Source organism: Sphaerodactylus townsendi, linkage group LG03, assembly GCF_021028975.2.
Source record: "Sphaerodactylus townsendi isolate TG3544 linkage group LG03, MPM_Stown_v2.3, whole genome shotgun sequence".
In the NCBI taxonomy this organism is placed as follows: Eukaryota; Metazoa; Chordata; class Lepidosauria; order Squamata; family Sphaerodactylidae; genus Sphaerodactylus; species Sphaerodactylus townsendi.
In genome coordinates, this window is record NC_059427.1 from 55894562 (window position 1) to 55917683 (window position 23122).

Genomic DNA, 23122 nt, shown 5'->3' on the forward strand with positions numbered 1-23122 from the left:
ATAACAAGCCTCCCAGACTAGCCAAAAGGCCTCCATGAGGCTGAATGGACTTGGGTGGCATAAGTCCGGGACACTGGCTGCAATACCCATGGCCCAAAAATCCAGCTCCTCACAAAGGAATGCCCCCCCCAATTGGATGCCAACACATGGCAGAACACCAGCTGCCCTTCTGGGTCTGGCACCATGGATGTCAGTGTTTCCCCACATTGGCACATTTGACAAATGCCAAATTTGCCAAATGCACTGGCGGGGTAGGCAAACCTGTTCGTGCAACCTCACACTAGCTCCAAAGAGCCATTGACGCCCCTCACTGTAACTGGGGCTGTAACAGTTTTTGAAATGTCACAGAAATTTATTTAATTGGTTAAGACTTTTAAAAGAGATAATAACTGCAAAGATCACATTTATCACCCAAGGAGATAATTGTAGTTGTCACATAATACTATAGATGCTGACTACTAAACAAGCACTTCTTAATTCTTACAGCAATAGCCTAAGTGAAGGCTGGAAAGAATTGGGACCTGGCTGTAAATACATCTTTCAAAATTATTAGCACTTACGAACACTAGCTTTTAAACAAGCTAAGTAAAGAGGGAAACTGAAATACAGGTAATTGCATGAGACAATTCATTGAGTTTAATTGTTACAACCCATGAAAGTAATACCCAGTAGACTACTAACATTTAAGTAGCACATTTGTATAGGAAAGAGACTGTACTACCTTATAATTCTCAATAAAGATGTCTATTTGCCACATATTGTGGATAAAGTGAAAAGTAGTTAAATTCTTGTTTAAAAAAATAGCACCATCTATTGCAGCACTAATCTGTGACTGTGAAAAGTTAAAAATCAGTGTGTTGGATCCTTTGAACAAATCAAGGCCCATTCAGCACAGGCCAATAAACACGGGTTAAAGATGGTAAAAAATTGTTTGGGGGGGGGAACTTCACACAAATCCCGCTTCTAAAGCGAGTCTGCCTTGTATTATTTTCCCCAAACCAAGTTTTTCGAGAATTGCACTATCTACGAGTCTTTTAAAAAATCCTGGGTTGCAACCACTTGTGAGCAAATAGCCAGGCAGGAGGAACTCTATTCGGCTGCACTTTCCTTTAAAAAAATTTCCCAACTTACATCTGCATAGCCACGCAGGTGCAAAGGGTCATAGCGTGGTAATGTGAGAAGTCAGCATGGCTGTGGGGGGTTCATTTGGGCATGCCTGAGTAGCTATGCATCAGTGGGAGGTAAATAAAAAGTGCCTCCGTGTGAAGGCGTGACAAAAACCCACATTGTTTCCATGGGCTCCAATCGCTGCCTGCACAAATGCATGCAAACGCAAAAACAGGAAAGCGGGTTACTTTATCCCGACTGCAACCCTCTATACATTTGCAGTGCAGAAAGGGCCAAGTTCACACTACGGTTCCCTCACCTTTCTCCTCTTCCCCTGCATCTTCCTGTGTCCCTTGAAAAGCTGCCCTAGGTAACAGAGTGGGATGTTGCATAGAGTACAGTTTGAGGGCAACTGGAAGAAATCATACCAGGCCTCCTATGCAGCCTCTTTCAGAAACAGAGGGAAAGTTTGAAAACCAGTGAGATGGGGAAATTCCTGATAATTTGTCCTTTCTGTCGCCCCCTGCTCTCCCACTCTGCCTTAAAGCCTCCCTCCATATCCAAGAGAGTATTTTGGTCTCATGAAAAAAGGCCAAAGGAGGATACAGAGGAAAAGTGAAGAGATTCATCCATTCATGGTTAAGAGGATCCAACTGGTTGTTTACCCTGTATGCTATAAAGCAAAACATAAAAACTTATCAGACAAAAGGTATTAACTTACATCACTTAGCATGTTGAAAGCTTCAATTAAAGCTATATCCAGCATTCCAATCCCTTTTGCAAAAAGTTTGTCAAGGTGCTCCCTGAAGTGCTGGAGAAAGGGGAAAAAAAAGAAATTTCAAGCATGGAATGTCTTTTTGGTGAACATTGTAAAATTATACTATGTTTGTAGTTATCACAGACAACTTTCTACCAGTGGAGTATTAGATGTCTTTTTAAAAATTCTGAGAGGGGGCCACAAATTAATTTTTCACACATCAAAATTTACATTCTTGAACATAATTTAGAAGAGTCTAGATTTATACCCTGCCTTTCTTTCCTATAAGGAAATGCAAGGTGGCTTACGAATGCCTGTCTCTTCCCTTCCCCACAACAGACACCTTATGAGGTAGGTGGGGCTGAGAGTTCTGAATGAATGGTGACTAGCCAAAGGTCATCCAGCAGGACTGTAGGAGTGGGAAAACAGATCTAGTTCATCAGATAAGATGCCACTGCTCTCCAGATTAGGGTTTACCAGCTTTTTAACACTACACTACACATATCCTTTCATAATAATGAGCTCAATCCCACAGTCCATCAGTGGAAGATCTGATGATGGTTGCCCACTCTTTGCAGCTTTCCCCTTCTCCAAGCAGTCTTTTCCATCTGTGGGAAAGTTGATTCCTGCAGTTTTGAGACATGCAAGTCAGGAAGCTGTACAAGGGAGGGGGGAAGAAGGCAAAATTGCTCCTTTTTGCATCTTCCATAGATGGATTTTGCCTGCTTCTGCTTCCCCAATGCAGTCTCCTAACTCCTTTGGTTATTGCTGTACACAGATCCTATGAGTAAATTTTGCTGCATTCACAGTCATCCCACAATTCTTGTGCTGAATTCAACCAATAAATTTGTAACAGTTTTTGCTCAAAAAGATTTTCCCCCATTCACACCAAGTAAAAAAAGCATCCAATAATTGAGTCAGAACCTGAAATATATATAAAATATGAAACATATAAAATTTAAAAAGCAACACAAATTATCTGAAGGAAAGATATACTGGATTCTTAAAGGCCAGTCTAAAGGGCAAGGCAGGCAGGGATGCCACACTGGCCCCAAAAGGGTTTCAGGCAGCACAGGAAGGCATAAAAACAAGCCAACCAACCAACCCAGTCACCTGGGGGAAAAAACCATTAAAAAAGGAAGTTACGCCACACTTACTGATGTTGTAAGTCTGTGGCCAGGAGGGGGGCATTCCCAGACTGAAAGTTTGGTGGAAGCTGACAAAAGTTGGCTCAAGCCCCAGGAACGCCCATAGCCCACCCCTAGTTGCACCAGCATTCTCTGTTATGCTGGCCTGGCTATAGGGTAGGCAGCCTCTTCCAAGTCAGGCACCAAGGAGCTGTGCAGTGCCTGCTTGCTGACCTATTTGCCCTTACCACCACAGTAGGTTCCACTTATGCTGGTGGAGTGGGCAAACACATTGGGATGGGCTTGCACCACTTCCGGGATGTGCTTCACCCCCCGCCCCCCAGATTGAATTGTTTGTAAAATATTACACAAGTAATACAGTGGTAATTCTGTGTTAATAAAGTGTTAGATGAAGATGTATGTGTCTGAACAACCTTAGTTCTTCTAGCCCATTGCATGTCTGGTAAGGAATTGACAAATTATTTATCTAGGACATTCTAAAATATCAGCCCGCAGAAAAATTATGGAATTTGCCAAGAAGGTTTGGCAAGATGATATTTGTCCTATACACATTTTGTCACCTACAGCTACTAGATTTTAATGGCTGAAAATTGCCAGATATGCTACAGTCTATTAAAAAACACATAAACAAGATGAACAATTTGAAGAGAAAATATTATTAGAAAACATAGTCTGTATTGTTTATAAGACAAAAAACTGACACACTGTTAAATAAAGGGCCATGAACTGAATTACCATCAAAGGAAATTACATACAATAATGTCTTGAACAAGTTAGATATCTAAATTTTCTTCAGGAAGAATTTTCCTTGCTATTTACAAAAGAAAGGATTCACACAATTTAGAAGAAGAAGAAGAAGAGTTTGGATTTATGTCCTCCCTTTCTCTCCTGTAGGAGACTCAAAGGGGCTTACAATCTCCTTGCCCTTCCCCCCTCACAACAAACACCCTGTGACATAGGTGGGGCTGAGAGAGCTCCAAAAAGCTGTGACAAGGATCTGTGATCTGTTGGTGACGGAAAGGCAGCACTAACCCTCTTTGGTGGTTCCTCCTGAAGAGGTTTGGGGTGGAGCAAGCCATGGGTTAGGATGCCCTGGAGTGGGGTACTGTGGCTTGCGCACCTTAGCGGTAAGATGGTTCTTCAGAAAGTGACTGCCACCCAGCTGAGTTCCACTATCGCTGAACAAAACGGAACTCTATCTAGATTCTCAATATCCCTGAAAAGATTATGGATGGATAACACTACTTTGTCAGCATATCTCATACTACTGTTTTGAAAGTCAATCTGGCAGATTGGGAGACATTCTGTAAGCCAGGTATAGAACCTGAAACGGCAGCTTCTTTCACTTTGAAAAGAGAGATGACAGAAAGAGGGTAATAAGGATTCCGAAGTGTCTTCATTATTTTGCATACATTTATGTACTTGCAATTCTCTGCTATCAATTTTGATATGCAATACCATGCTTGGTTTTCACTTCCAGTTAGCATTACCTGTAACATTCTGTGTGTGCAGCCACCTTGAACACATACAGAATAATAGTAATATTATGCAAATTTAAGAAAATCAAGGCAATTATATCTCGATGTCTGATTAGAAAAATGGCAGGTTCATAATGGCAAAGTATAGGCAGAAATTAAAATATTTAACCCAGGGTATTAAGAAATACAAAATAAGAAAAAGAATGGTTTTAGACTTGAGTAATTCTGCATCGCATTGCAGTGGCAATCTCTTTGTCTGGGGTTATATAAGCAACTGAAGTATTTTCATTTCAGGTAGTGGCTTATTTCAAACTTTTTCTTCTCATTAATTGAAAACGCTTTAATCAGCGCTGATACAGATGGCTGTAATGATGGACATAATGCAGGAAAAGTAAAGATAGATTATTCCATGTTGAAAACGTTCGGCCTTCTGCTGTCAGCTCCTTTGAAATGATGTATATCAATTATTGCACATCTTGGAAGAGGGGCTTTATTTTCACCCTTTGCCCACCTGCTATCCCTAAAGCACTATTCTCACACTGTGTGAGAACACCACAAAAACATGCTATCAGTAAGATTGTACAAATTCAAAGAAAAGTAGTTTGCAAGTTATGAGTTTCATTTCTTTCTTTCTTTCTTTCTTTCTTTCTTTCTTTCTTTCTTTCTTTCTTTCTTTCTTTCTTTCTTTCTTTCTTTCTTTCTTTCTTTCTTTCTTTCTTATAATGCAGAGTGCATTTTAAAAAAATCTAGTGGCCAGTCTAAAGTGAGGGAAAAACCTGAATGGACCAATGAGAAACAAATTCATGTTGTCACCAGTGTGTTCTAGTACCTGTAATCCTTTGACTTTTCAAAATAGTATAAAAATAACTAGAATGACTACAGAGAGTACTCAAACTGGTTGGTCCTATTAAACTATTGTTCCACTTGCTCTATAGCATACCATGTTTTAAAAGTCTATTTTAATCATAATCAGACAGCCAGGAAGCTGTCTGTTGAAGACTAGATTCTTAACAAGTAGTAAATCAGGTGATTTCAGATGTAATTTAATTACCTTCAGAGTACTTGCCATTTTTGTCTGTCAGGATTTCTTAAGGTCATTGAATGAAATGAATGTGAGCACAGAGTAAAATTTTATTTGACTTTATGTCATGGAACAGAAATGTCCCTTAGAGACACACATTGTCATCAACTATCAGCTATCTGAAATAAAACAGGTATAAGATACTTGCCAAGTCCTTTTATATTGAACATAGTTAATTAAAGAAAAAACCTCTTTTTACTAAAATGTTGCCTATTTTCACCATTCTGGTTCATAGAAGAATCCAATAACCAAAGAACTGTTTGGTTATTTCAGGGAAATTTGGTACAACCTCCACAGCTTTTTGACCCTAGGTCACAATACTGCAGTCACAGGACAGGATAAGTTCCCTCCTCTAGGTTCTGTATGTAGTTCTCTGAGGCTCCTCCTATAGAATCATAGAATTGGAAGAGACCAAAAAGGCCATTAAGTCCAACCACCTGTAATGCAGGAACACACAATCAAAGCACTCCCGACATATGTTAATCCAACTTTTGTTTAAAAACCAAGAAGGAGACTCCACAACTCTCTGAGGCAGTGAATTCCACTGTTAAACAGCCCTGACAGTCAAGAAGTTCTTCCTAATGTTTAGGTGGAATCTCTTTTCCTGCAACTTGAATCCATTATTCCGTGTCCTAGTTTCTGAGGCAGCAGAAAACAAGCTTGCTCCATCTTCAACATGGCATTCCTTCAAATATTTCAACATATTTCTTTGATCTGAGATTGCAAATGCCTTAGCAGACCAGGTGCTCGGGAGCAGCAGCAGCAGAAGGCCATTGCTTTCACATCCTGCAAGTGAGCTCCCAAAGGCACCTGGTGGGCCACTGCGAGTAGCAGAGTGCTGGACTAGATGGACTCTGGTCTCATCCAGCAGGCTCATTCTTATGTTCTTATAGCTATCATGTCCCCGCTTAACCTATACTTCACCAGACTAGAAGAAGAAGAGAAAAAGAGTTTGGAATTATATCCTCCCTTTCTCTCCTGTAGGAGACTCAAAGGGGCTTACAATCTCCTTTCCCTTTCCCCCTCACAACAAGCACCCTGTGAGGTGGGTGGGGCTGAGAGAGCTCAGAAGAACTGTGACTAGCCCAAGGTCACCCAGCTGGCATGTGTTGGAGTGCACAGGCTAATCTGAATTCCCCAGATAAGCCTCCACAGCTCAGGTGGCAGACCGGGGAATCAAACCCGGTTCCTCCACATTAGAATGCACCTGCTCTTAACCACTACGCCACTGCTGCTCCCTAAGCCTCTCTTCGTAGGGCATGGACTATAGACCTTTTACCAATTTTTGTTTCCCTTCTCTGAACCCATTCCAGTTTGTCAATATCCTTCTTGAACTGTACACAATATTCCAGATGAGGTCTAACCAATGCAGAATAGAGCGGTCCAATTACATCCCTTGATCTTGACACTATACTCCTATTGATACAGCCCAAAATCACATTGGCTTTCCTATTTTCCTCCTATTGATACAGTCCAAAATCACATTGGCCAAAATAGCATTGGCCTCCTTGACCACTCCAAGGCTCATTCCGCACATGCAGAATAATGCACTTTCAAACTGCTTTTAGTGCTCTTTGAAGCTGTGCGGAATAGCAAAATCTGGACCCAAATTCATTTTGAGCCCTGACCCAGTAGCTTTATACATCAACTCTTATCAGAATCTGCATCTGTGAAATGGTTGGCTGACATAGATAAGAAACTTAACAACATGGGCCTAACAGCTGACCAGTTCCAAACTATGTCTGCCATCAGAATTCATAACGAAATTAAATCTGTTTTAGTTGAACAAGAGAAACTGGAAATGTTGCAGGAGGGGGCGGGAAGCTGCTCTCCACAGGCCTTGGGAATTGTCCGATCAGATCAATGTGCCAACTATCTGTACATCCTGTGAAATCCCAAACAACGCAGAGCGTACACTTTGGCTCGTTTTAATGCTCTGCCTAATGCTATGACTCTTGGCAGGTATAATAACACTCCATATGAGAACAGGTTATGTCAATGCAATATGGCCGTTGTTGAGACTGTTCAACATGTACTATTGGAATGTCCAATATATGAGTCGCTACGCTCTATGTATATCTGTCCATTGATAGAGAGCTCAAATGCTGTCAGGCTACCATCTTTTATGAATTTTCTACTCAACGGTTCCTGTGATTTCATATGTGAGAATGTTGCAAGTTTTTTGAGGCACTATTTGGCCAGGCACAATCATTGCCTACATAGTAGTGACAGCTAAATTATTTTATGTGTGCAGTTTACAAGGCGTGGTTGTGAATGTTCAACGTTGTTTTAATGTATTTTAATGTTTTAATGTCTCAGTTAGTAGATAAATGCCCCTTTTTACTAAGGCCCTTTCTGCACGGACCAAAAACAGCACCCTGGTGACAGCAAAAACGCCGTCCCCAGGGAGCCGTTCGCACAGGCAGCACTGCTGAAATGGCCCCCACCCTTCCACCGGCAGAATTCCTGCCGGTGTGAGGGCGCCCGGAGGCCCATGCGGAAAGGGCCATTCTCTGTAATTTATAATGTCAATAAAGGCTTTGGAATTGAATTGAATAGCAAAATCCACGTGCAAACAGTTGTGAAAGTGGTTTGAAAATGCATTATTTTGTGTGTGCGGAAGGGGCCCAAGTCCTCCAAACTTTTCTGCCTTTCAGAGCTTGTTTTCCCTCCAAGCCCCTTCTGAAGTACTTTCTTCGTGCATCTTCAACTCCATTACTCCACCGTTCACTATCTCCTAAGATCTCTGCTTTGCAGGGTATTTTCCATCACTTCCTTTATCCATCATTTCTCTTTGTTAACATCCTATAACTCATCTGCCCTTCCTTGTAGAATACTCTTCTCTTCCCCTTCACCCCAGAGCATACATTTTCATTCAGTCTCAAGCACTGAAGTTTCTTCTGAGATTCTTGTACAATAAGCTGCTGCCCTTCCCCCACTTCATTCTCCATCTATATTTTTATATATAAAGAAAAATGCAAATTGTGATACTGTTACTTTAAATCTGTAGTTACATTAAATCAGATAGTCATCTAATTCCTAAGAGGTAGGCAAACGGTAATATGGAGTTTCTCAAACATGAAAACTTCTTGGCCCCCAAAAAATTGGTATGAAAGTCGGCAATTGCACATGTTTGTAATTTGGCAGAGAAAGTACAGACAATGATAAAATACTGTCTGAACTATTTCCCACTTTGCAAAGGAGAGAGAAAAAAAGAGCATTTTACAAATTGGTACATTGAAAGGCAAGCCCAATTTTATAACAGACTATAAACCAGACAGGTACTATACAAATACTTTTTTAAAAAAGATAATTGAATGCATAAATTATTTTGCCCTTGCGTAGGAGCACACATTTATTTTAAATATTTATCTAGCAAATAATTGCAACATGAATTAACATTGGCCCCTTCCAGTGAAGGCATGGGAGGGGAAAAGCAGGATTATGAATTCTGTCCCCAACCTTCACATATTGATTTAAAAGTCTATCTTGAACCTAGGGTTTCTGATCACATGAAGAAAGCACATACATATACATGCATAGACTCCGCATAGGCTCCATGAAAACTTTCAAACTGACAATGGAGACTTGAAACAGGACACAAAGTCTCCAATCCTAAGAAGTCTTTTCTAGGAGTAAGGCCCTTTGAATCCTCCCACATCCTGTGCATATAGGATGCAAATTCACATTCTTCAATTCTGGGAATCAATGTTTACATCTATCAGTGCACATTATAATTTAGAGGTAATAACCCCAATATTTGTCTAATTTTTCACATAAAAGCATCCTTCCAAATATACCCATGCATAACAGATAAATGTTTTTGTATATGATCCACCCTCCAGTGCATGTAGAATGTGGCACAAAGCATATATATATATAGGACACCTTCCTAATACAGTAATGTCTGCACTTTTTTCCAATATGCCGATCAACTTCAAATAGGAATAAGATGTCAGCATAACAACAATGAAATAGAAATTGGCTCCATATGAAGTTACTGTGGTATTTAATCTCCATTGGAAACATATTGATATTATATAAATTGCATCCATTTCATAATCAGATATGTATGTGTGTGTGTGTATTCTACAACAGTGTTCAAAATTAAAACAGAAACCATACTTTATGGGACTAGGTGGCCTGTTTTTCCCCAAAGTGTGTTCTAGTACTTGCTGTCCATATAAACATATCAAATATTTCAACAACTCCCTGTCATATCTGACACTAAACTTGCCACTTATAAATTTCATTAAAACATTTCATTCAGTTCAGATGTTTCTCAAATGCTCTCTTTCTTAATCATCTTATAAACTGAGAAAAGAGTGTTGCTGTCATTCAGATTGTACTCAGATAATTATTGGAATGCATTTTGATTCCAAGATGTTTATATTCATGATAGGTGGGTGGGATGCACATGGATTGAAAACCTGTATATAGGATGCATCCCAGAGGGGTAACAAGTTGCATATGTTAGGTACACAGAGGAACACTGCATCTCGCTCAGTGGGTGAATTTTCCCCCACAGCAATTACAATTTTCCTCTAGCCAGAAGATGTCAACCCAAATGACGTGCAGCTCTTTTACAAAATGCAGCTATGGCTCTGTTCTGAACTTCTGTCCTCTCATGTAGCAAGGCTGCTTCCACATTAACAAACTTTGGTTCAATTGAACTAGAGCTTTCTTTCTGGGGAAAAGTGGGATGCTGTGCTCTTTGCCTTCAGTTGCTCAGTGGTAAAGTATATGCACTGCTCACAAATTCAAAACCTGATAAGCCACCTCAGGTTAAATGATTTGCAATTTTTTTCCTGCTTAGAGAGCATCAGTAAGTCTGAATTGCCGTGTTAGATGGACTGTGTAAAAAAATAGTTCTGTATATTCTTGGGTAATGTAATGGTGAACTGGTCATATAGAACTTTAACCCCCTTCAGTTATTACACTTCACCAAACATATGGGGGGGAATTCAGTACATGTGATCCTTCCAATATATGCAACCATCATTGGGTCTGAAAAGGGCAATACATGTATTTTTAGCTTCACTACATGCAAACCAAAAACTTGAAAAATCATGGTTCTAGTACATATTTATCAAGGTTGAAAATATTTGTGTTGTACCTTTCAGACAAAATGATGACCCCACATGTTGGGAGGAACACATGGAGCACATTCTCCTCAAACAAGTTATCGAGTATGTTTTCTCCATACATTTAAGTGACTGAAAATGGCTTTTGTTTGCTTTTCATCACAGCCATTGACTTCCTCCAAATTCTTCAGAAATCACAATGCAAAAGGCTATTTTTTCTCCCAAGAACTCATATTGGACATCTGGCAAACCCCAGCATGAGTGAGTGTGATGGTTTGAGTATGTGTACAGATGTGTGTCCTTCTATTTGTCTCATGCCATTTATTATTCCATAATAAACATTACATGCATGGTAAAGTAAACTAAAAATCATGTGGTCTTTGCACTAATTTCTTTCCTAAAAGATGCCAAAACTTAAGACAATTTAAGTCATTTCCCCCCCTACAAGATGGTGTTTCTCTGGTCTACTCAATTTTTATTTTATTAAATTTATATCCCTCCCATATCAACTTAATTATTGTGGTACTAAATGCTAATTAATAAGAACATAATAGACTAAAATGGAATTATGCAAGCTGTCAATTTGCCATTGTTTAATGCCATTTGGCAAAAGCATCACATTCAGTCTGTCAAAAATAATATCGATCAACAAGCAAATGGTAGAACTAGGAATACAGTCTGCTATTTTCCAGTAACATCAAAATAAAAGTACTTCAACCCTAAACTTCAATGTCACATGGACTGCAACATGGAGCCAGAGGGAATTAAATATGCCACATCCTAAACCTTTAATTGCTGATGCAAATTAGTTTTAGGACAGACTGAGTCACATTACATAGAGATGTTTCTATAGAAAAGGTTGTATTTATTGGTTTGAAACTTCCTATTCCTTTCTGCTCAGTGACAAAGCTAGTTCCTGAAAAAATGAGTCTTTTCTTTCAAAACAAGGCTCTCACAGAATTCAACTCCAAGCAGATATTAGGATTACATCCTACCTAGAGCCTCAATACAGCTAGCATTGGTCATTCTTTTGTCTACTTAAACCAATGGCAAATATTAGCTACAGCTAACTTAAATTTCTTTCAAAGTGGTTTCAGTGCTATCTAAATTTTGTGTAATGTTTTAATATTCTAATTTCTCTTCTTCTTATAGATACTTTGATTCTGAATTATGTGTCTTTTAAAAATTATTATTCTCTGGGAACACTTAAGGTGGCATAAGAAGCAGAGGGATAAAACTGACAGATAAAAAGATCAACATCAGTAGCCATTATTATCACAGTAAGTCTGTCCATTTTTACTGAACAACATATCAAGGTATATAGTTAATACATACTCCACAAAAGGGAATATCAAAGGAAAAAAGAGAAGAGACTGCAAAGGTATATTTTAAAATATCTCCCTTACCCTTTCTTGCTGCCACAACAAAAAGATAAATAAAGAAGAATTTGGCTCAGAAGCTTCTCTGAACTCTGTCCTCCTTGCTGCTTCAGGGATAAACCTACTAATAACCAGTGCCCTCTGCAGAGTACTTTCAGAAGCTGGCATCAAAGAAAATGAGAGGCAATTATAAAACATCTAGAGTCATATAAACAGCGTCTCCTCTGAAGCACCTTCAACTCCATTCCACTTCAACTCCATTCCACTTCCCCCTCCTAACTCAGAAGACAGCAAACACTGCTGGTTTCCTATGTCAGGATTTCAGACATTTTGTGTGTGTGTGTGTGTTTGAAACAGATGGTGATTTTTTAAAATCCCAGGATGGGGGAAATATCGTGCGGCAAACCCACTTTAGACCAGGGAACCATGCAAACTTCTGGGCCAGACCAGGATATTTCTCTAACTCAATCCAGGATATTTGGACCATGTAGAAACAGCCAGAGAGAGGGGGGGGGGAGAGAGAGAGGTACTGAGTACTTGCATGTTTTTAGAGGCTCTCCCAAGTCCTGATCCTCATACCCTGCCCATCCCACTCAGATAGAGAGAGGGGGGACCATCAGGGACCATTAAACCACACTACATCTGCAAAGGGAAGGGGGAATCGGTTGAAATTGGCACAGTCTTGTATAAGAGTTCTATCACTTTTTAACAAAAAAAAGCATTGCATTCTGATACTTTTATGTAATAGAATAATTTCCCCTGCATTTTCACTTAGGCCTTTTCTGCATGAGTAGTTTACAGTATATTTTGCCATCAAATGCTATTTAATTCCACATTTTCCCCCTCCCTCCATTTGGTACTGGAAATGAACTGAAAGTTCATTTTCCACCTCCTCTTCCCTCCCCTCCTTTGTATGCCACCCCTCACTCCCACCCCTTCCCTTGCATACCACCGCACCCCTCCCTCCCCTCCCCTCCCCTATCTCTGTTACGGTGGGTGAGCCAGGTCCAGATGCCGGGCCCTCTCCCTCCCCTCCCTTCCCTCCACTAGGTTGGGTGGGCCATGTCCAGATGCTGGGCCCCTTCCCTCCCTTGCATGCCACCCCTCACTTCATTTTTTTCCCAATGTTTTCTCGAGCACTTATACTACAATGTGGAGGTTCTTTCAGTTCATTTGCAAGCCAGCCTCCCTTAAACTTGCAATCATGTTGAAACAGTCTTGTTTCTTTGCCCCACTGAACACCTGGCCCTTTTCTATGCCCTGGAGTAAGGGCCCAGGATCTATTTCAGCCATTTTCTCCTGTCCCTTGTCCTCTGTTTTCAAGATGAATTGAATTTATTTTATTTTTTGTCATATTGCATTATTGATGGGATGTTCAGACACAGATACAGGTCAGCTGTATCAACTTTGTCAGTTTCATCTTGAATTAATCAGTTTTAGTTTCATCTTGAATGTCACTTTAAGGTGAAGATACTCTGGTCTGTTCCACACAGCACAAGAAAGATTTCTGTGGGACATCTTAGAAAGAGGTGACTGCCTCTTTTCACTCTGCACACTCAAAATAAGATGTCATTGGGACATCTTAAAAAGAGGCGATTTTTAGTGTGCTTTCCAGACAGCAAAGGCTTCATAGCGGAAAAGAGGCTGTTTCGGACCCGACCATTTTGCTCTTTGGTCAGTTTCAACTTCAGCTTGTGTCTAACATTTTGTGTGTTGCTGAAGGGATTCTCCCTGCCTCCATTTGCTGAAGGTTGCCCAGGTATGTTTGCTCTGCAGACTCTGACCCTGGGTACTTTTTCAGCCCCAAAAGTACATAGTTGTACCCAGTTCCTCCTGATAATTCTAGCAATATATAGTTTCCCCCTTTTAAAAAAATTAAATGAGCTATCTCCATAGCTACACAGAAACAATTATGATAATCTTAGCTGCTTGGAAGACTCACCTACCTCCCATTGAGAAGCACTGAGTTGACCTGCCCTCTGTGGACTGAGTTTTTTTCTTACTGCACTAGAGAGCAAACTGGTCTGGCAGGAAAAATAAGATGTCTCCGGAGCTCTGCATTCCGCACAGCCAGATAGGAAACATCTTGCATGCAGTTTAGGGGGAAAGATCTTTCATGCCCCCACAGAGCCTTTTGTTATTTCCTCATTAAGCTTCTGTTTCCCCAGGTTTTAGTCCATTGTAAAGTCTTCTAAGGGAGGCAATTTCAGTTAGCCCCTGTTCCTTTAAGACATTTTCCAAAAGGCAGTTTCCCTCTTTACCCAGCAATCCCCTGTTTTAGCTCTTGCCAGTCAGTCAGAGGGAGGTGCCAAGAGTAGCTGGAGACTGGAATATTCATGACGTATATGGTGGTCCTTAGAGCACAAGTTAAAGTTAACAGCAAATAGGACCAGACAAAAACTGAAAGAACTAAAAGGAAGCAAGACACAGTGGACTTTCTTGAAAGCAACCAAGAGAAGACACAGACTACAAGTAATAAACCTATTATTGAACTGTTGAACCTGGCTTGTGTCTTCCCTACTCTGTCCTAGCCAAGTACAGGGCACCAAAAACAGATTCACTTGGGGGGCTGAACAGGTCCATTTTGAAGCATTTTCCCAAAAAGATAGGTTGAGCTAAAATAAGGAATCTTGAAGATGTCTTGAGAAGGAAGCTGTGTGGACTGTCTTCCCAGGATGTTTTTTTTTGTGTCCCTAGGAAATCTTATTTAGGCTGTGTGGAATGAACTACTGTGTCCACAGTTAAGAGCAAGTGAAATTGTCAATGAAAATTGCTTTTGCAAGAGGAAACTGACAAGGGACTGCCATAGTAATGATTATGTGATTCTATAACTCTAATTTGGCCAAAAAAAATTAGTTATTTGTGAAGCACGGGCTACATGTTTCTGTTCCTTCAGGTAAATGGTGCCTGTTTTTTTTGTTTGTTTCTATTTTGTACAAACACCTGGCCCTTACCCAGACCCCATGTAGTTGTCCAACCTCCCCTTCAATCATTTTTTCTTTCCCTCCTCCTCTGTTTTCAAAATAACTTTTTTTTACAAAAATCTCTTTGTTAGATTACATTAGTGGTGTAACATTGAGGCAGAGATAATTGGATTATCTTTGTCAATTTCACATAGAACATGTGATCTTAATTTTTAACCAGAGATATAAACGAATATGGTTGACTGAATCATGTTTGACAATTTCTTATTGAACTAACAATGTAACATTGAAGCTGGGGTGATCGAAAAGAGTAATAGGAATAATTGCTGCATGTAATCAGGGATTACTGAATTAACAATTGTGCATGATTGCAGATCAAATTTGTCAGAAAAATATGGTTTTGTGTGTGAGGGGTGTGTTACATGATTCTGTTCCTTCAGTAATGACAGCTGCTCCAGGAGCTGTTTTGCCTTCAATTTGGGGTTGGCAATTTTCAATAGTAGAACTGGAGGCTGACAGATTTTTGAATTTCTGCTGCTTCAAAATATTATTGCGCAGTAATGCTAGAGGTCTATTAAGGATAAAATTCCATCACCATCAGGAAGAAAAAGTTTTCAGCAGTAGCATGTGGAATAAATTCAATTGAAGAGACAAAGTGGGGGGAAACCCCAAAACTCTGGGTGCAGGGGAAGGTATGAAGAATGATTTCGTAGAAAATGTTTCTAAGGCACAAGGTTTGACCACTAGGTAAATCTGTGGTAAGCTATGCATGCGGAAAAGGCCTTAATTTTGGGTAACCAGAACATGGTTATCTCTGTTATCTCTTTTTACAAATCTGAAAACTGATGGTATGGAGCTTGAAAGTTACATATGTACTATATCTCATGTCATTGCTTTTTTAGTTTTTACTATCCCATAGACTTCATCGCCACAGCCTTAGCAGCCAACCTGCAGCAATCTAATAATAGAGGAACCCCAAACACCTAACTCATTCACAAGGCCAGTCAACTGCCCATTAAAGTCACAATATCCTTGTGAAGAAGGGCACAATTAAAGCATGCAGATGCATAATGAATATACTTCATACAATTAGATATCACAAACTTTTCAGTTACAGGAAAATCCTCATGGTATGTGTTAAATATACTGTGTCAGGAAAAGAGACTAATGGGACAGGCTCCAAAAATAATAGTTGCTATAAGAGATAGCATCCAGAAAGAAAACTGTTCATCCAAGATTGTCCATGTGCTATATCCACTCACACTGGAGATCTACATGCAGCAATGGAAGACAACCCACAGGCAAGGCAGAGTTGTTCCTGAAGGTACAGCCAGTTTATCTTGAGTCCAGTTGAAATTTTTACCTGCCATGTGGGTGGTCATTTCAAACAGAAATATGTGGCACAGCTCCATGTGGAAAGCCAGTTGTGTGAAGTGCCCCCCCTCATGGTTTGAGAGATTTCAACCACACCACCACAAGTTTCCACAATGCTTTCAAAAGACCATCTAGGGAAATAAAATTAATGGCTTTGCTGGAGTGTGGAAAAGTAATGGATTAAACAGAGGCCTTTGTTTCTGTGGCCAAGAAAATAAGTTGTATCCCAATTTTTAACCCTTTTTTTGCTGTCATCTGTTGGATGTGTTTGTTGCCCACAACCCTTGCTATCTAGAGCAAATTCTCTTATTGAAATATTGCTCATTTTAAGCAAATTTCAATTTTTCTGTTGTGCCTAAAGAAAAGAGCCTCTGTGAGAGAGACTCTGTGAGTTCTTGTATAATCTCTACAACAGATGGCAGTTCCACCTCATCTTAATATGCAGTCACCTAGTTCACTGAAAACCCCAAAGCATTACTGCTCTCATTAACTGTACTTACAAAGAGGTTGGATGAAATGTTCTACTGTTGCCAAGTGCACTGGACCACTTCATGGGTATCTTATTGCCTACATCACCCTTCACTATGCTTATATTCTGACACTAAACACATTTTTCCCCTGGCAGCCTGGATGCGTTCCTGGTAATATTGTTATAAATTATCCAAGTGAGGAGTTTATCTAGAAACAAGCAGTGAGAAAGACCAACAAAACAAAACAAAAAATCCTAAAGCTAGTGACTTATATAATGGGAGCTTGGAGTGAAACCAACTCAATAACAGACAATGGCTGAACAAGAAATACTGAAATGGTAATAATTCCATCTGTTCATTTGCATAATTACTTTCCTTGAAAGTAACTAGGGGTGCTGCATATAGTTCTCTCCTCCTCCAAGAGTTCTGTTGGTGCTTTGGATTGTTGATTTACTTGTTTCAGGCAATATTTCCCATCTTCCATTTATAGTTCAGTAGTTGTTTTGATGGTTTTAAAGAATCTTAAGCAGGAATGTATTCCATTTTTCTACAGCTCTTCACACCACCCAAAAATCTGGTCCAGAAGGTTAGGAGGCCCTTGGATTCAGTGTAGTATAATAAGTGACAGCTGGGAGTCAGAAGTCATTGATCACCATTCGCTAGAAGTGCCTTTTCCTTATTCAAGGATATCTTTGGGGCCAATCAATTGTATTTTTGCATAGTTTATTTTTTGTGACAAATTATTTTTCAGTACAAACACTACTAACACTAAAATATAATAAAATTTACTGGGGGCACATGATGAAGTTGGTAGTCACTGGGTAAATCTGCATGGGGCAGAGATTATGATGTGCAATTTGGAATACTGTATCAAATATGGTCATCCCAAGTCAGTAAAATCAACTGGTAAGAGCTGTATGTCCAATCCAACCACTAGAATGAAGTTGAGGTCTTTTTGACCATGTTATCAGAGTTTCCTAAGGCCTTGAATTTTCTCAGAATTACTACTGGTCTGCGGCTACAGAGATCAGCTTCCCTGAAGGAAATGGCCACATCAGAGTGACAATCTGATATGTGATTGAAGAGAACAAGCCCAATGAAACTGGTGTAATTATATTTTTGCATAATTGTAAGGATGCTTATTAACTTAGGCCCTGACTGGATAGCCCAGGCTAGCCCAATCCTGTCAGATCTTAGAAACTTAGCAAGGTTAGCCGTAGTTAGTATTTGGATGGGAGACAAGGGTCATAATGCAAAGGCAGATAATGGCAAACCACCTCTGGAATACTCTTGCCTTGAAAACCTCATGGGTTACCATAGTCATCTGTATCTTGACACAAACAATTGTCTGCAATATTTTATAAAATTTTAGATTGAAATATTTACTTTATTATTAGTGTAACTTTGGACGAAGTATGAAGATGAGGGAGCACTGGATTCTCCTTTTAATTTACAGAAAGATTGGCATTGTATTGGTAGGCTAGTATTACAACTCTCCCCCTAAATAATTTTAATAGTACAGTATGTTTAAAGTCCTCATATAGCTTAAGTATACTTTTCCAACTTAACTGGCCTTTCCTCCAATGGAAGACCACTTTAGCTGGAAAAAGGATACATTCCACCAAGTTTATAGTGCCCATGAACTACACAGCTGACAAAGTTATTGGTACATCACAGCTGTGTGGAGATGGACAGATGTACATACATTCCATAATTATGCTCAGGTTTTTGACATGCTATCCAATGATGTTGAGCTATATTCTAAATAATTGCCAATTATAAAGGGAAAAAATTATTTAATGCTAACTGATCCTCCTACAGCACGCTTGAAAGCAGTCAAAACTCACAGTAGCATGATGAAATATCTAATGAAACAATAACTATATTTGTCAATTGTTACTGAGATTATTTCATTCCTCCCACCTCCCACCAAGAAATCTGAACAAATGAACTAAGGATCACAGCCACGGATGTCCGGCTTAATCACAGAAGTAACTTATTTCTAAATGGACAGAGGTAACAATTCATTTCATCTAATAATGGGGTTTAATTAATTAAAAATAACATTATTATGTAATAGTGATATTCATCACATGCTACTTTGTGCAATGTTCATTCCTTTTTACCTCTTTATTGGCTCTGTCAGCTTGAACTAATGTTCCATTCAAGCATGGTTCTACATAATGGAGCTCTTCATTATACTGCAGACAAAAAGAAGAAACAAAAGGTAGAACATTTAAAACACGGCTTTGAAAGATATTATTTAAGTTAATGATAGAAAATTATGGCAAAAATGCATGTGACCCTAAAACAACATGGAATTCAATTTTTTTCTTTTCAAATGCAGAAATCTTCCTTTATTGAGATTTGAGTCCAGTAGCACTTTAGAGACTAGTAAGATTTTCAGGGTATGAACTATCAGGAGTCAAAGTTAAAAGCTCATACCCACAAAAATCTTGTTGGTCCCTAAGGTGCTACTGAATTTGAAACTAGCTATTCTACTGCAGACCAACATGGCTGCCCTTTGAAACTCTATTCTTTTACTTAGAGCTTCTAATACTGAAATAGTGGAGCAAAAGAACATTCTTATTGTAGCCCAGTAAGGATGGTCCAAAGATTACCCCATTAATTACTCTTACAAAAAAAGTCCTGCCTTTAAGTAGAGCCACAAAAGCAGCTATCAAATAAAAGCAAAGCATTATAAAACACATCATAAAACCCCAAGTAAAACATGTACCAAAAGACAGCAATTAAAACAGAGCAGGGAGATGAATTCATTGAGGGAACACCATAAAAAAAAAGTCTTCAACCACTGGCAAAAGACAGTGATGAAAGGGAACAAACAAATACTCCTGGAGAGGGAGCTCCACAGTTTTGGTAGCACAATTACAAATGTGCTCTCTAGCCCACACTGCACAGAAAATGTATAGTGGGTTGCAGTCGAGATAAAGTAACCGTTTTCCTGTTTTTGCATTCACATGCATCCATGCAGGCAGCGATTGGAGTCCACAGAAACAATGTGGATTGCTGCCGCACCTTTGCATGGAGGTGCGTCTTTTTTTTTTCCTCCCACCAAGGCGTAGCTATTCAGGCATGCACAAATGAACCCCCACAATCATGCTGACATCTCTTGATATGACCATCTACAGCTGTGGCCCACTCTGCACAGAAGATGTATAGGGTTGTTGCAGTTAGGATAAAATAACCCATTTTCCTGTTTTCGTGTTCGCATGCATCTGTGCATGCAGAGATTGAAACCCATGGAAACAGTCTGAGTTGCTGTCATGCCTTCACAAGGAGGCTTGTCTAATTTTTTTATTTACATCCCATCAATGCAGAGCTACACAGGCATGCACAAATGAACCCCCACAGCCATGCTGACATTTCATGATACCATGATCTGCACCTGCATGGCTACACAGATGGAAGCCTTTTTAAAAAAAAAAAGAAGAAGAAGAAGGAAAATGGAGGCAAAAATGAGCTTCATGCCTGGCTGTTCACTTGCAGGCAGCTGCAACCAGGAGTTTTCAAAAGATTTGTGAATAACATAATTCTAAATAAAAATACAGTTTGGGGGAAATAACATGGGTGAACTCACTTCAGGGGCAGGATCTGTGTGAAGTGCCTTCCCCAAATCGTTTTGTTTTTACCATTCTAAAACCATGTTTGTTGGCCTGTATGGAGTGGTCCTCTAAGACTGTCACCTGCCTAAAGTGGGGGCATCGCCAGTAGATGGTTATAATGATTGGGTAGGTTTGTATGGGAGTATGCATTCCTGGCCTAGCTGCAGCATTCTGTTACATTTTCCAAACCCTTTTCAAGGGCAGCCCCACAATGACTGCATCGTAATAATATAGCCTAGTTGTTAGTGTAACCCCCATGCCCAGAATGGGTTGAACCAGTAAGGGGGTGGAGACTCAGAGCAGCAGAAAGGCTGCAGAGCTCTTTGGAGAAGACAAGGCTACCAGACTCGGACCTTGGTTGTATAAGCCCTTGACACCTTGTTAAGGTAAACTGCAATATTGTTGGGAACTACTGGGAAGGTAGTTTATTTTTGCTATGTTGTAAATGTTGGAGTTTATTGTTTCAGGGCTTCTTTTTGTGGTTGTAATGGGTGAGAGTTCTCCTGGAAACCTTCATCGTGTTGCATCCTGTTCATCAAGCCCTTGGAGTCTTCAGGAGCCAACCCACTTGCAAAGAAGAATTGGACTTGGCAATATCAGTAGACTGTAATTAGAAGGACTTGAAATGCACCCTGAACAGGACCTTGAATTGTAATGTTAAATGTTGATGTTTAATGTTATTTGTAAAGAGAAGTAAACTGTTTTGTTTAAATTTGGTTCTTTGCAACTCCTTCCAAGTACTGCCCCACAGAACCCACAAGCTGAGGTTACGTTAGCAGAGTATGCACCACAATGCATTTATATATTTAACTCCCAGTTATATGCTCAAGAAAGCATCTCCCGGAATATATTCCAATCAGGGCATAAAATATTGGCTAACGTCACATGCAATTTTCAAATTATACTTTGGATATCATGATGGTGCCTCATTCTTATGTGCTCCCCTGATACCTTCCTTTTTACCTCATGCTTTGCATTTCCCTTTCTTCATCCCTCATTATTTTGAGACAAACCATTAAATCCTGTAGTAACTGAAGACACTGTTTAAAGGAATAACAATGTTGTGAAGATCTAAGATTCCCGATGCTCCATTTCACAGACTTAGGCAGGTCACATACCACTCATGTAGATCACAGCAGAAGAGCCATCCCCTCTTGATGGCCCAGTACATAGAAGCTTTCTTCTTCCTCCATCGTACACTTCTGATTAACACTGACTAGGAACTTCTGCAACTTATCTTTTCCTTTTGAACCTTGCTGCAAGCTTTACAAAGAACCCCAAATGTGTAGAGTTCAAACCCATGTGATCTCGGGGAATTTGTCTGGACCATTTTGGAGGAAATAATTGCTAACAAAAGACACACTGCCAAGAGAATTCCTAAAATAAGATCTAGCAAGAGCCACCTTGAGTCCTTCATGAGATTGATGGGGTATAAATGTAAAGTATAAATATATAAATATAAAATAAAATATAAGATCTTTGTCAGCCTTCATCTTTGACCTGCCCAGCAGCAAAGGTGTAAAGATCAGTGATTCTTCTCTTTTTTTAATCAATAACAATTGTACTTTTATTTTGTTTCCTAACTCTATGTTTCTGTCATGCCCCTGGACTGTTCAATAACAAGACTCTGTGTTCAGGTGATTTCTTTATTATGAAACAGCACCAGCGATAAGCATTTAGACTTCTATTGCCAGAGCTAAAGCATTAGCAACAAAGTACCCTCATTATACTCCACATTATGCCCGACATCACACAACACCACCTCTATTAGTTACCAAGGGGGAATGGCACCTCACCAGTCCCATGGTCCAGACACAATGCAGCCTCCCCTGGGGTCAAAACAACATACATTTCACACTACTGCAAGAACTACAACAGTATGTGTCGAATGAACTGATAAGGCATTGCCTGGGAAGCAAAAGTACAGCGAGTGAGAAAGTGCAACCACAGTAATGAAGAGGGAGGGGGAAGAGGAGTTCAGGGTACCTCCCTATCCCAATAAGGAGACATGGCAGGATCCAGCCAGAAATGGCTAATCATGACAGTTTCCTTCACTTTTCCTTAGTTCATCTTTTTGTGTATGTGTTTCACAAAAACTTTTAAAGTTGCATCTTAGCCTTTTAAAGTTGCATCTTAGTTATCTTCTTCTCCCATAGGCCAACTACCAAGTAGACTCTGTTGCACATATAGAAAAAGGCTGAGGAGAGGGAGGTATCAGTTTCTTATGGTAGAAAAGTGATTTTGCCACACACTCAGTTTGCCCGCTGAGATTTCATGTCTGACTGAGAACAGTCCATGAGGGCCAGTTGGTAACCATTCTATTCAAAAGGAGAGGATTTAAAAGCTTTACGTATCATATAGAAAGCCTCTTAAATGCTGATTCTCCTCTCCCTTACACATCCAAGTTGGCAAACCACAGTTTGCTCTTCAAGCCAATATTGTAAATCTTGTTCAGATAGGGGAAATATAACATATAGATTGCCAGTCTGGATACAAACTATGATTTGTTGCAAACAAGGGGAAAAGGGAAGATACAGTAATGTGCAAGGGAAGGAAGGACAGAAAATGGAGGTGGAAATAAGCAAGTCGGGGGCTCATTCATATCATGCCAAAATATGCTTTAGTATTAATTTGAACTGAGCCAACATGTGGGATAGTGATTGTTAATAATCTAGTAACTAAGTTGGAGGTCGGTAC

General features: G+C 39.8%; 1 protein-coding gene across 5 annotated transcripts in view; it reads right to left on the bottom strand.

The window, feature by feature from the left end:
• Positions 1-23122, bottom strand: part of CACNA2D3 (calcium voltage-gated channel auxiliary subunit alpha2delta 3) — a 707732-nt gene that overhangs the window by 347808 nt on the left and 336802 nt on the right. For all 5 annotated transcript variants that reach the window (XM_048490851.1, XM_048490852.1, XM_048490850.1 and 2 more), the window contains exons 9-10: positions 18929-19003; positions 1829-1918 (exon numbers count right to left, since the gene is read on the bottom strand). In XM_048490851.1, the coding sequence (XP_048346808.1) occupies positions 1829-1918; positions 18929-19003 (165 nt within the window). The remainder of the gene's footprint in view (positions 1-1828; positions 1919-18928; positions 19004-23122) is intronic.